Genomic DNA, 13,917 nt, shown 5'->3' with positions numbered 1-13,917 from the left:
GTAGGAAGCCGGGGAAACGCTGCAGGTGTCCGCAATGGAGTCCCCCAGCCAAGAGGAAGGGGCGGCTTGGCTGGGCGTGCTGTCCCCATCCATCCCCTGCCGCAGCCCCCGCGGTCCTCACCGGCAGGGATAACACAGAGATAACACGGCAGGGATGCTTCAGGCTTCCCGTGGGGGTTCTGCGGTGCCGGCCGTAAGAAACGGCAGCGTTTCTCAGCGCACAGCCCAGGGAAACATATGGCCTGATCAGCCTGTCTGGGATGAGTTAATACCCCGCTTCCAGATGGAGCCAGGAAGCACAGTGGCACATGCAATCAGGAGACAAATACGTGCTTTTTTTTTAAAAAGCAAGTTCTCTTCAGAGCCCTACAAAAATAAGGGGCTCAAGCTGAAGATCCATCTGCAGGAATTTTCCTAAACCTGGGATAAATCTTAATTGATTTGAATTGCCTGACCATTTTTTTTTTTTTTCTGCTTTCTTCCCTTTTTCACTGATAAAGGCACTGGGTTGACTAAAACTACAGAGCATTAATAAATATCACGTTAGCACCAAACCAGTGCTTTTAGCACTGGCCACAGAGGTCATGTGAAATTCAAAACATACCTAAAAGATAAAGATTGCTAATGCAACTAGCACTGTATTCATTGTCATGTTTTCCTTGAGTGCTGTCGGCCTAATCCCTAAAATAAAATTTAAGCACATCTTGTCTATTTTCCTTACATAAAGACAGATTGAAATGCCAAAAATACCCCTATGCAGATTGTGTAGCACCGTAGAGGGCCAAAGCAGCCCGTAACTGAAGGAAAATTACTGATTGAAAGTAAACAACTGAATACAGTGACAATAAAGTATCACTTGTCATAATGCTACATATAATGTAGAGTACGCAAAATGCAGTGGTTTGACTGCAGGATTTAACAATAAAAAATAAAAATAGTAAAAGCAGCCTTAATATAATGATTTTACGTACAAAAATATTAAATCAAAATAAATAATTCCAAACATAAATATACTGTACATTAAGAATATGCGATCTATATACACACATAAACAGATTAAAAAAAGTGGAAGGCAGAGGTATTGCATCGCTATCCTTCATCCGTCTCCTCTCCGCTGGCCGCTCTTGGAGAACCTGGGACATACAGACAAGGTGCCCGTTAGAGTCAGATCATCGTCTTGGCCTCTGAAGCCTGTAACCAGAGAGATCGGCACAAGAGAGGAGCCAAAGCGTGTGGGGAGTGTGTTTCCAGTTGACAGTGTTATACTGGGTTACTGGTGTTACTGGGGGAAGTGAGGACTGGGAGCCCGGGATGCCATCGCTCCCCGGACGCCGTGTGGGGTGGGTGGCTGTCACCAACGCACTCAACGCACAAGTGCTTTTGCAAGCGTGGCCTGATCTGCTCCTTCAGGACGTTTTTTGGGAAGATTTCCCTTCGTGCAGAAGCAGCTGGGAACTCACCATCACTATAACACCTGAACATCGAGGCCCGTTCCAGACGATGGAGTACACTTCCCACAGTAACCGCCGCATTTTCCTACTACTTTGGTACCATCCTGCAGGCAAAATCAGAGATAACACCTCATGTCAGGGCTCAGGAACTCTACGCTGTGAAAGGGCCAGATCTGGGATCTTCTAGCCAGGGTTTTTAATAGAAAATGTCTTGGAAGGAAAATAAATTATGCCTAAATCAATCTACAAAATCACCATTATATTTAAATGTATGCAAATGTAATTCCCTTTAGTGCTACCAGGTCAAATGGTGAACACAAATAAGAAAGGGTAGTTTTGATTTATTACATTGAAAGATGCCCAAGGAGAAGGCCATTTGGAGGGGTATCTCAAGGGTATCTGCTTTCTCCAGTGTGCCCCACAGTGAATAACTGTAATGAGCGTAAAACTTGGCTCATGCAAGAGCAAAACCCCATCTAGACAATAACAGCTCCTTGGTTGTGCCTGAGCATGTGAAGGGCACAAGGAAAATTTTAGGCCGTACCAAGAAACATCCCTTTGGAAGGGAAAGGCCTGGAGTGGGTCCAGATCCAAGACAAGAAGGAAAAAGGTGGAGAGAGTTGGGGATGTTCAGCCTGGAGAAGAGAAGGCTCCAGGGAGACCCTATAGCGGCCTTCCAGTACCTGAAGGGGCAATGGTTTTCAACTAGAGCAGGGCAGGTTTAGATTAGACATTAGGAAGAAGTTCTTTCCACTGAGGGTGGTGAGACACTGGCCCAGGTTGCCCAGAGAGGTGGTGGAGGCCCCATCCCTGGAGACATTCAAGGCCAGGCTTGATGAGGCTCTGAGCAACCTGATCTAGTTGAAGATGTCCCTGCTCACTGCGGGGGGGTTGGACTAAATGGCCTTTAAAGGTCCCTTCCAACCCAACACATTCTATGATTCTATGACTTGCTAAAGTGGCGTCCCCTCTCAGCTCTGCATTTCCACAGCCAGAAGAGACGAAAGGAGATGCGGAGTGGTCCTGGGGTTGGCCTGGTCGCCAGGAGAGCCCAGCAAGTGTGGTGCAACTCCAGTCTGGAATTAGGAGATTCATCCATCTGGCCTTCCTTACCCACCTCTGCCGAGTCTTTCTCCTTTGGTCACTACAATGGACAGACAGTCCTTGAGGGGAATTCAACCCTCAGTTACCAGAAAATTGGACTTAAGTGCAGGACAAGCTTGAACCAAGCATTTATTTTTAAACGAGCTCCCTCCTGCCCTTGACACTATTGATCTGTGATTGCAGCAGGCTGCCATCATCTCTTCTCACTATGCCTTTCTGTCTTCTGCTCCTGCGGGCAATTACACCCTTGGAACAGCACGTGACAGATGCCACCGGGTGATGGAGGTAAGAGCTGTCTCAGACCCCTTGTCCCTTAAAGTTTAATTCTGCCAGCTGTGATGGTGTCTGCTCTCCACAACCCTAAAGTCGGCTGCCTGGGCTTCTCCTTTCGGAAGGGGAGAAGAATAGCAAAGCACCTGCTGGCACTAACATACAGGGTCTGTGCTGGTCCTCAGAAGAGGATGCTGGAGGATGCTTTGCTGCAGCATGGTCGGACCAGTAGCATTTAATTTTCCCTTAAGAGCCCCAGCACTGATGAGGCTTGTGGGCTCAAGGGGGTCCCCAGAGCCAGGGAGACCTATAGCAGTATGGAAGAGGACATTTTGCAAATTGCTTTTTGTTAGATGATTACTGTGACCTCCTTAGGAGAGTTTTAACAGGGACAATCAAGATGACTCACATGAAGTAACAGCCAAAAAAGCGATCCCCGGAGCTTGGGTTACTCGGGTCTCTCCCAAAGAGATTGGGCTCTCCCAGCCCATTGGGAAGGTCCACATCCACCACACTTTATCAGCCACATTTTAGGACCAGCTCCTACTCAGGGCACACTTGCCTGGCACCTGGACCCTCTCTGGCAGGTCCAGCCCTGCCCTGCAGCCCTGACCCCACGCATCCCGGTCCTGCCTGCCTGTGATCCAGTTCCCTGCCGGACTCCTCAGACAACTAATTAAGGATATGTCTGCCCCACAGCATGCAGCATTTTCAGCTTCACGGTTAAGCAGGCTCACTAATTAATTGCAATAACTTAAATCAAGTTAAACCTGATAGGCCCCCCCCCCCCCATACAGTTACAGGCAACACTTCATTTCTGATGTCAGATGTTAGATTTTTCTTCATCTCTACTTGGAAGATGTTGCCATGGAAGACAACAATTAGAAAGTTCTCATGAGCAAGTATAATCATAATTAAAATTACAACTTACTGGGGATTTTTGAATTTCCGACACTGCGTAATTCCCTTGCGAGAGCCACTTTGCCGTTCCCGTTAAGGACAGGCCTGTCCCATAAAGGTCTATGCTGAAGCGACCCTAAAAAACAAGCAGACGAGCCTGGTTACCCCAAAATACTGTGCTTTTGCCACCGTGTCACTTTTCTTGCCGGCAACGTTTTCCATTTTTTCCATCGCTCTGATAATGATTAGCACATACTGTACAAATCACAGCATGGCTCGGGTTAGGAATTTCCTTCTCGTTGGTGGCTGCAGAGAAGGAGGGGCTTTATCTTGGGTTTTCACTGCTTTTTCTCAGTTTTACACTGCTTTTTTTTTTTTTTTTTTCTCGGTTTTACACTGCTTTTTCGCGGTTTGCCAGCTGAGGGCATTCTTGGCTTTCCCATGGCAAACTGCGGAGCCTGACGTGCTCCAGCAGCTGATGGGAAAGGTACCCCAGGGACGCGCCGCAGCGGCTCTCACTGCTCCCTCCTCAACTGGAGAGGGCACACTTCTCCTTGTTTTCCTTATTTTCCACTGGGCTTTGTTTTGGTTTTTTTTTTTTTTTTTTTCTCTCTTTTTCCCTCAGACTTCAGTAAAATCAAAACTCTTTCATTTGTTTATTTCTTAAAAACGTTCTTCACTTCATTCCAACCTGTCTCCAAATGCACAAAATGGACGGAAAATTAAGGGCTAGGTCTGCATCCAACGGGAATGCCTCCAGCCTTCCCCTTACCCCCACGGCAGACCCCAGCCCTGCCTGTTTGTGGACCCAAGGGAGGGATCCTTCGGCCACATCCCCAGGCTGACCGCAGCCCAGCACGGTTGTGCGCTACCAGATGGCTGTTAGCTTTGCTCCCTGCACTTGCTGCCTTGGGAACGTTGATTTTCTGCAAGGAGCAAACTGTCCGGGTCAGGTGGATGGATATTAACATTCATGAGCCTTCCCGAGGTAAGAAGTCAATCCCTAAGCTGTTGAGCTGTGTGGAAAAGCGTCAGCTCCAAAAGTAGGGAGGGAAGAGATGGAGCCATTTGGCCTCTGCCGTCTGTTGCTGCAGCTCTTTGTGAGTAAGGTCCCTCCAATACCTTGGACTATCCAAACACAACACTTGTCGTCCCCCATCTCCACAAAAAACTAGGTGTGCTGGGGTTATAGAGCAAGCCACCTGTAGGACAGTGTTAATTAGTCTCCTAAAGACTTTCAAGAAAGCATATTTCTTCCAAGCAACTGGGCTAGATGTCCTGCATCGCCTCCCAAACCTACTGAAGATGGGACTTAGCCTGTGCCCAGCTCTGTGCTTTCATGGCTGGGCACATCGCGGTGCTGGGACAGCCTGGATTTGCCCTGATGCCCAAAGGCACTGCCTTTGTTTCATCACCTTTTTCCCAGCCCCGGAGTGGAGCGAGTGGTGGTCCCACTGGGCTGCCATGAAAATAAGCAGCAGGGCATGGGGATGGTGGGGCAGCAGCTGGCAGGTACCATGGTGGTCTCTGATGGCTGGGCTCCATCGGTCCAGTGGCAGAAACCCAACCTGTCCCTGCCCTGCAAAGGCTCTCCTGCCTCCTTCTTGGGAATCTCCCCCCTGGAGCTGGCTTGGCAGGAGTCCTGCTGTCTGTCTGCTGCCTTCTCCACCCAGAAGGGTTATCTCACCCATCTTCTTGCACCCCTGTTTCAGCGAATATAAGACTGTGGAGCACAGAGGCAGGGTCCCAGGGCATCCCGATGGCCTGACCCACTACTGCTCTCCATGCCCAGCACTTCCACCAAGCCCTGCCATGGACTGATCCCCCTACCTTCAACTACGCATGCAAAATCCAGCCCTTCTCCCACAGCTTATTTCTTCTTCCTTTTCTCCTTTACTGCCGACTGTCTGAGGCCCTGGGGAGTGTCCCTTAGTCAGTCCCAACACTGGTCCGATAATAACCTGGCGTTTTCCCATATGGAAAACGGAGAGTGCTTTCTGCATGGACAAAAGGAAAAGTTTCCGACCACTGAGATGAGAATGTGACACTCACTGGAGTTGGGCTGATGTGATCAGCAGTAATTAATAGAGGGCCTGGACATAACAAATGGCACCAATTCCTCTGAAATGCTATTGTCAAATACCTGTGGGCATTTGGCTGCACTGTAGCAGTCCCCAGCAGTGGCAAAAGGAACAGGTCGTCCATCATGCGTCCGTGCGAACTGTAAATCGGTCGCTGTGGAGAACAGTTGGTGAATAACACGGAAAGAAAGATGCAGGGAGAGAGACAAAATAAATGTAAACATGCTCTTCGCTAATGTTTAAATTCACTAAAGCTGGTTTCAAGCATTAATCTCGAAAGTCAAGACCTCATCTGTTGGATTTTTAATACTAAATCCCCAATTCATCCCACATGTGGCTCCCGGTATGTGAGCACTGAATTTAACAGTGCTCCAGCTTTCTGGCTGGAGCCAGAATTTAACAGCTCACACGCTCCACGCTTACAGCTCGGTTTTAGTACGTTGGTGATTTAGGACCTAGGTATAAATAACAGCCAAACTTGAACCCATGACTTGGGTTTTATTTCTCTATCAGAAAATGCCCCACTTTCAAGAAGGCCATGGGACCTCCTAAATCCCAATTTAAAAAAAAAAAAGGCAAACAGCCATCTCTGTGCTGTCCCGGCTGCCCAGCCCAGGGGTCGGGGTTTCAAAGGGAATTGGGATATTTTGCTCTGGAAGGATCTGAAGTAACCCAGACTCATTTAGATGGGGATGTGAGATAGCTCCTGCCTGACAGAGGTAGGTGCCCAGCTCCTTTTGAAATTCAAAGGGAGCTGGTATCAAATTCCCCCGAGAGCGGTTCCTTTGAGATCTTTACCTAGGAGCTTTTACAGACTATTAGTAGCTTTTTACAGATTGATAGACTGGGAGGAATCATGGCTTGAAAATTAAGTGATAAAAACCCCCTATCAGATAAAGTGTCATTTTACAAGGAAGGATTTTGATTTGCTAAAACAATCTCTGCTGTTTTACTGTATGAACCCCCAACAATATGTTGTATTTTTAAAACATTTGCCAGAAACTGATAGCATCCCTGGGGTCGAGGGGACCGAAACCGTAACCTTATGGGATGCTGTGGGCTTTCTGGCGGCGGGATGGCTCCCAGGTCCCACGGATGAAAAGAGAGACAGGGTATCACTTATACTGCACAGCTACAGTCCCCTCCTCCCCTGCAAATCCATGGCCCCAGCTCCATCACTCTCCACACCAGTTACTTCCCCATGGCCTGGCTCTGCAAAGAGCCACCTCCACCCCCACCCTAAGGAATCAGCATCCCTGACCCCACCGGAGACCCTGCACTGGTCCAGCTCCTCCCTGGTTAAGCTTTCTGTCTGAGTCCAGTCTGCAAATAGGAGATCAAATGAAATAAAATCCTTCAAAAAATACACTGGCCTGCCGGGAGCACGCACATTTTCATTCTGCATAGCAGATGCCCCAGCGACTATCTTAATATTTTCCCGTCTTACAGAGAAACAGCACGAGCATCTCTCATGTACTCAAGTTGCAGTCTCTAAGTGTAAAGCAGCCTTTAACAGGAATATTGCTCACTAGAGTACTACTACTTGCTTGTAGTTACAGCTATATTTGTGTAAAATAAACATATTTTTTTTTAATGGCAAGGCCCTGTTTTTACTCACTTATTATTTGCATAGTGTTCAGGTCCAGCCTTACTTTGCTGAAGGTGGAAAACCCAGCTGCTGTGTAATCTTTCCTACACTGGCAGTCTTCTCGTCTGCTCCCGTTATACGGACATTCAGTCGGGTTATGCAATCTAAATCAAAAGAAAACCCTTTCTACTCATGACCGGAAAATATTGCCGTGGAAAACAAAAATATTGCGAAGCTCAGGATTAAGGGATTTCTTACCTGTATCCATACACTTCCGAAAAATTCTCTGCATCCCCATTTACAAGGGTCACATACTCCTTTGGGCTGTCAGTCTGCATCCCAGAGCAATACACCTGAGAGAGAGAACCCAGAATTTTGTCAGGTATCACGGGCAAAGGGATGGCCGAGAAAACCAAAGGCAGAAAATGCACGAGTGGAAGCGAAGAGCACACGCAGCGTCCTCTTGCACCTTTGGGAAATGCATTAACCATCAGTCTGTTGCTGAAATGCACCTTTAACGTCTTTCCTTTGACTTGAAGGAAATATTCGCCATCTTCAGCGACACCTTTGAGATTTTTAACGTCTTTGCAACTCCTCGGTAACTCGCCTGAAACAAAACAGAAATACTTGTAGTCACTGAGCAATGTACATCAAAAATTTCTTCTGTGAAGCATCTAAAGCATCAAAACACCTTGTTTATTTTTAAGAGGTATCTCTGAAGTGCCTTAGTGCTCAGTTGGATGGCTCCGAATGCTTGGAACTACTGCACATCTCTAGGATTTTGATGGGAATAGATGCTGAAGCCACGAGAAAGGCAAAGGGAGGTGCATATCTGCAGACTTACAGTCATGGACGTTGTGGCATGCCCTCCTCTCTTCGGGCTTCAGATCCGCATGGCACAAGCTGCTGACCTGGTCATTGTTCGTCAAACACTGCACCGACCGGTGCATGACTCCAACTCCACAGGTGACGGAGCACTGCAAGACAGGAGCAGAGATTCGTATTTTACCCCAAGGGTTTCTGGGCTCCAGGGGACCAGAGGCAGCCCATTTCCCTCCTATCAAGAGACAGCAGCAAAGGCCTCAATCCTGCAAAGTGTTCAAACGCAGGCGTCATTTTAATCAAACAAATAATCCCTTTGATTATTAATCACTTCATTATTATCATTGCCACTATTTCAAGAAGAGTACAGAACTTCGCTTAGCACTGAAACACTTTACAGGATAAGGCACTATTGGTTAAGATGAACCATGCGCTCACGTAAAATTGTTTATTTTTCACACTAGGAAGAGAGAAATGTTCACCAGAATGCCTGAATAGTAGAAGTCCTCTTCTGGTGGCTGGGAGACATTGCTTGGGTCACTGACAGGGTCCTCTGAACAAACATGACATGGGTTGTTGTTTTCTATCCAAACTGCACCAAACCAAAGTCTCCGAACCCTTGCTGCCCTCACCCTCTGGAAAAATGGCTATATCTGTGCAAACACTGGGTAATACTCAAACAGCCTAAATCAAGGTCAATCTTAAGGATGAAATTGCACAAGTTACTGGAGCTACTGAGCAGCAGCTCGTCCGGGCTTGCTGCTGCTGAGCATGGGCAAGGGGAGGTGGGAGCATCTTGTTCCCCCTCTGCAACTTGTTCTTTCAGTACTTGAGAACCGAAAACCCGTTCTCAAGTGGTACTCTTTCTACAGGTACCAGGTTAGGCTGCTAAGGAAATGAGGATGCTCATCTGTTTAGAAATGCTTAGTATAAAGGAGTGCACCATGAAGGAAATGGTCTTCAACAGCTCATGGCATTTGCAACTCGGTGTTTACACTGTGTCTGGTCCAAATCCATAAAACTTAACTAAGGAGCTGAGGAGGACTCTCCGTGTCCATCAAAGGTGATAGTATTTTACATTATCTTACATTAAATCCCTTTGAAAATCAGACACGAGAAGGGTCATGGCACTTTGTAGTCACTGGGAGATTCAGCAGCCCTAAGCGAGGAGAAAGGTCTTGCTCTCTGAAATGGATACTCTTTGCAATGAAGCTCTATTAATGAGCTGGACATTTTGCACTGAAATTCTGGGGGAGAATACCGATTAATTGAGGCTGAGCTCTTTGGTGTAGCTTCTCTGCCCTGACTTCCAGGGAGGATCTGAGGCTTCTTATGGGGCAGGAGGAACTTAGGTTTCAAACGGCTCTGCCATTTACTGTGACAACTTCCACTACATTTTGCTTGACTTGACCCTCGTTGCCTTGTAAAGGTCCGACAAATTCCTACAAATGCCTGAGCTGGGTTAATAAATCAAATTTATGGGAGAAACATCACATTTCAAAGAATGTCAGAAGCAGCCCAAAGAAGTGAAATGTTATCACCTTAACTAAAATTCAACCTTGTAGTTCAGGCTCCAGAAAAGGCTGAACACAAATAACTTTAGCAGCAGGCGAAGTTTTTTTCCCCTGCCCTGTCCCAGCATTTGTAAGAAGGAAGTGGGGGCGGGGGGGAGGTGGGAAGAAAAAGAAAGAAAAATCCTTTTAAGGCTAAAATGACCAGTGTTTTAGCCTATCAGTGGTACCCAAGTCTTGCTCACACACATGGACAAGTGGGATCAAGCCCAGCTGCCAACCTCCTATCACTCCCTCTACTCTAGCACAAGGCAGTTAAAAAACCCTGGTTTTCTGGCAATAACCCCACTTCCTGAGTAAGCGTGCAGCATGCCTCTCAACACTGCCGCAAATTTTGGCTACAATCTAATTTTCACGGAGATTGTGACTCCACTCGTGGCTGCTGGGACTCCCCCATACGATGGCGTTCGGTCTGGAGCAGGAGCCCTACGCACACCGGGGCTGCCGATGCACGAGGGTGTTCACTGTGTTAATTTATGCACCTCTCAAATGTTTCCCTTCCAAACCTTGGGACTGTGCCCCCTGTGTAAAGAATAAAAGTTTTTTTCCAATTTTTTCAGTGAAAAAATGAAGTTTGCCAAACTTACGCTTCCCCAGTTGCCGACGCGCCAGGACGCCGAGACGGGGCACTCCCCGAGGTAGCAGGGCTGGATGTTGGGCGGCTGCGTGCCAGGACAGTTGACCGTGTTCTGGTACCCGTACTCGTAGTGGTCCTTCCCGGTGTAAATCTCGCTGCAGGACACCAGGCGCTGCCTGTATCCCTTCCCACACGTGACGGAGCACTGCGGGCAGAGGAAACGCCTGTCAGCACCAAATGCTTCGGGAAGGCTGCCCGAAACGGGGAGGAAAAGCAAGTTTACCAGCTTTTAACACGGCAAGCTGCTCCAAGGGATCGCTAGTAACTATTTAAGCCAACCGTGAGTGTTGTGAGTGACTATAAGCAGGCTGGCGCCTGACACTGTCTTTCAGCACCCAGTTCCTCCCTGACCTGCTCTAGGAACCCCTGCTCCAGGTTGGCTCCTGGGCACAAGTTATCTGTCCCCAAGGGCAAAGAAAGGAGAAGAAGATCCTTGAGAACTCAAAAATGCTTCTATTATTTGGATTTTCTTTTTTCTCTTTTTTTTTCTTTTTTTTTTTTTTTTTCGCCATGGGATGCGCAGAGAAAGAAAACGGCCAAGACTGATCCTGAGTTGCAAGTACTTGTCAGCAACTGGAAGAAATGGAAGGTTTTCCCTGGAATTAGATGAGAAACGGTGTGTCTGCCCTCACTAAAAGGCTGAGGTGGAGCTGGAATGAGCTGAGCTCCAGCTACACAAGCCCTTACTCACCTCCTCATCTTCATGGGCCCAAGTGCTCCCAGGGAGTGATGGGGGGTGGGAATGTGTAGAGGGTGTCTGGACAAGGGGCAGCCAGGGCTCCAGCTTCACAAGGACCCTGATATTTCTCTTAGGAAACTACCCAGGAGACCAGGCTGCTCCGAGAAATTCTCATCTCCCCACATTTCTCCCTCCTGCACTATCTTGGGTGGCTCGTCTCTCCTCCCCCTCAATCCTTGCGTGTTTTCCTTTTTCCCTTTTCTTATTCTTTCTTTTTAATCAGTGCTGTGTCAGCAGCTGCCTTGTCATTTCCCTCTGCTGTTCCTCCAAGAGGAAAGTGATCCTTCACCCGCCGCAGAAGGAAACGGGCTGAGATTAGCCCGGCTCCTCCCGCGTGCAGCGCCTGCCGCAACGAAAACTCATCTATTTTCCTTGCTGAGCCCTCTCCCAGCTGCGGGGGCAAACCTGCTGCCTTCGCTCACGCCGGGTCCTCGCTCCTGCCAAAGACGGCACCGAGGAAGGACGTGTCCCCACGGTCACATCCAGGCTCGCCTTTCCCCCAGGATGCTCACCCACAGCGCATGGGGCCACGGAGCTCCTCGTGAGGGGACGGGAATAAAACAAAATAAATAAATAAATAAACAAATGAAATAAAATGGCACGGACCCGAAGAGGGTGCCTGCTGAACGCGATGTGCTTTGGAAGAAAACTGCCTCTAGATATTAGCTAGGACTCTGAGCACGCTGGCGTTTAGTCTTTAATATCCTGGTATTCTCCCACAGCCCTGCGCCTTTCTCTCTAGCAGGGAAATTGCACACAGAAACGAAGCCCGAAAATAATAATTAAACCACGCAGCACTGCCCTGCCACTGTTGATTTGGGTTGCAACATCTCAGCGAGGCTGGTGGCCAGAGGAGGAGAGGGTGGCCTGGTCCCCGTGCGGGGACGGGGATGGGGACTCACCTCCGACCACTCCCCGGTGATCCAGACGTACTCGCAGGGCGGCAGCCCGCAGCTCTCGATTTCGGGGGGACGTTTGCTGGCGTCGCAGTAGCCGCTGTTCTGCACCTGCTTGTTCTCATCCACGCAGACCACCTTGCGGTACCGAGACGCCTCCCCACACGTCTTGATGCACTGTTTGCAAGAAACAACAGCTCATGCAACCCACGAGGGACTTCAGCAAATCAATCCGCATCTGCAAAGCGAGCGAGCCCTCCTCCCAGCATCCCCAGTGGGCCGATGGCTCTCTGCCCCATGCTGGCATCTCTCATTGGTATCACCTGGGGGCAAATTCGAGACCGGGGCCTCGCTGGGCCAGGCGCTGTGGGAGCATCCAGTGACGTGTTTTCCCATCCAATGGAGGTACCAAGCCAAATCACAGGTGCAGGGAGAGAGGAGAACCCGAGGCAGCAGGTGTTGGGATGGGGTGGACGTGGGGTCCAGCTGTGATGGGACCCAGAGATGCAGAGGTGGGCACGCCGGGCCAGGAGATGGGCCAAGGGGGAAAGAAAGGGACCAACCCCCATCATTTCAGCCCCTAGTGAATACAGCTGCCCGGAGAACGACAAGCCAGCCATCCCCCATCCAAAATACACACCGTGGCACCCTTGGCTGTGGCTGGTGCTGGGGGGAGCCCCTTCCCCAGTCCCTGCCAGCACGACAGGGGGACACATCTCTGCAACCGCTGCAGCGGAGGGGACCCTATGAGTTTATTCTGTTTTGAACACTGCCCTGCCTGATATTAAGAGCAACCCCTGCTAGCCGGGCACAACTGCTCCCCGGGGGCTTCTGGAGACTTTAAGGACTCGGTTCTTTCTCTGCTCATCTTGGGAAAACCAGCCCAACAGGGAGGCTGTGCTCCTGGGAGGGGTCTGTGCTCGGAGCGCGTCTTACAAAACGCACATAAAACAAAATCAATCCGCGTAAGAGCAGCTGTCTGGGTAAAACCCCATTTTCTTGAAGTCATCGCCTGTAATGGACTTCTAACACTCAACTAAGTGGATTAACGAGGAGAAAAATGCATGAAAATAATCATTTTATATAATGTGCAGGAAATGTCTTCCCCCTAAGGAAAAGGATAAAACATTCAATCAGACCATCCCTATCTGCACAGAAACACTGTTTGAAGTCACCTAGGCTCGGAGGACTGTGCCAGTTTAATCTAGTTAGAGTCTCACCCTCCGAACATCATTTCCAGCCTCCCCGAAGCAGCTCCTGCTCTCCTGGCTGGCCCACAACCAGCAAGATCTTAGTGGGGTCATCTAGCTGTGAAACGCGGGCACTCTCAGGCCCCCATTTCTGTAATTAGCTGTCAGAACCAAGATTGCGAATTACGTGAGAACCCCGAGAAACCAGATCAACTCACGGCAGGAGCATCAAACTAGGAGAGCCGTGGTGAGCGCAACGTCATGTTCATCGTAAATATTTAGTAACCGAGCAAAGTGGAGGGGGGCGGGGAAGGAGAGGCAGCCCCACAAAGCAGCATTTATTCCGAAGGAATAACTTCGGAGCTCTTAGGCAACAGTCAACATTGCAAAATCCGCAGTCTGCCAAAAGACCCCAAGGGCTTCGTGTGCTTTCAACCTTATTTACTCTCTTCCTTTAAGTCCTTGGAGTGGAAGCTCCTTCCAGGTCTGTGCCGAAACGCAGCGATCCTAAGGGGGCTGGAGGAATTTGCTGGAGTGTGATTTCCCCAGAGAGCAAACAAACTGTGCTGTATTTGCCCTTCTCTGATATCCCCCTATTATATAAGTAAAATCTGAAAGGGGGTTATTGCATGGAATAAGGCGTCACTGGCACTCCAGCATCACGTAGC

At 48.9% G+C, this 13,917-nt stretch overlaps 1 protein-coding gene across 7 annotated transcripts in view; it reads right to left on the bottom strand.

Moving 5' to 3' along the window:
* Positions 1-1,159: 1,159 nt before the first annotated feature.
* Positions 1,160-13,917, bottom strand: part of ADAMTS9 (ADAM metallopeptidase with thrombospondin type 1 motif 9) — an 84,986-nt gene continuing 72,228 nt past the window's right edge. For 6 of the 7 annotated variants that reach the window (XM_063348428.1, XM_063348432.1, XM_063348429.1 and 3 more), the window contains 9 exons: positions 12,066-12,236; positions 10,375-10,569; positions 8,239-8,371; positions 7,907-8,001; positions 7,653-7,747; positions 7,425-7,558; positions 5,869-5,960; positions 3,757-3,861; positions 1,160-1,555 (listed from right to left, as the gene is read on the bottom strand). In XM_063348428.1, the coding sequence (XP_063204498.1) occupies positions 1,466-1,555; positions 3,757-3,861; positions 5,869-5,960; positions 7,425-7,558; positions 7,653-7,747; positions 7,907-8,001; positions 8,239-8,371; positions 10,375-10,569; positions 12,066-12,236 (1,110 nt within the window). In that variant the 3' untranslated portion in view covers positions 1,160-1,465. The remainder of the gene's footprint in view (positions 1,556-3,756; positions 3,862-5,868; positions 5,961-7,424; positions 7,559-7,652; positions 7,748-7,906; positions 8,002-8,238; positions 8,372-10,374; positions 10,570-12,065; positions 12,237-13,917) is intronic. The other variant, XR_010072841.1, reaches the window with a different exon arrangement.

The sequence above is a fragment of the Chroicocephalus ridibundus genome, chromosome 10, assembly GCF_963924245.1.
Source record: "Chroicocephalus ridibundus chromosome 10, bChrRid1.1, whole genome shotgun sequence".
NCBI classification, from domain to species: Eukaryota; Metazoa; Chordata; class Aves; order Charadriiformes; family Laridae; genus Chroicocephalus; species Chroicocephalus ridibundus.
The sequence above is the reverse complement of the archived record's forward strand: the minus strand, read 5'-3'. Positions and strand labels throughout refer to the sequence as shown.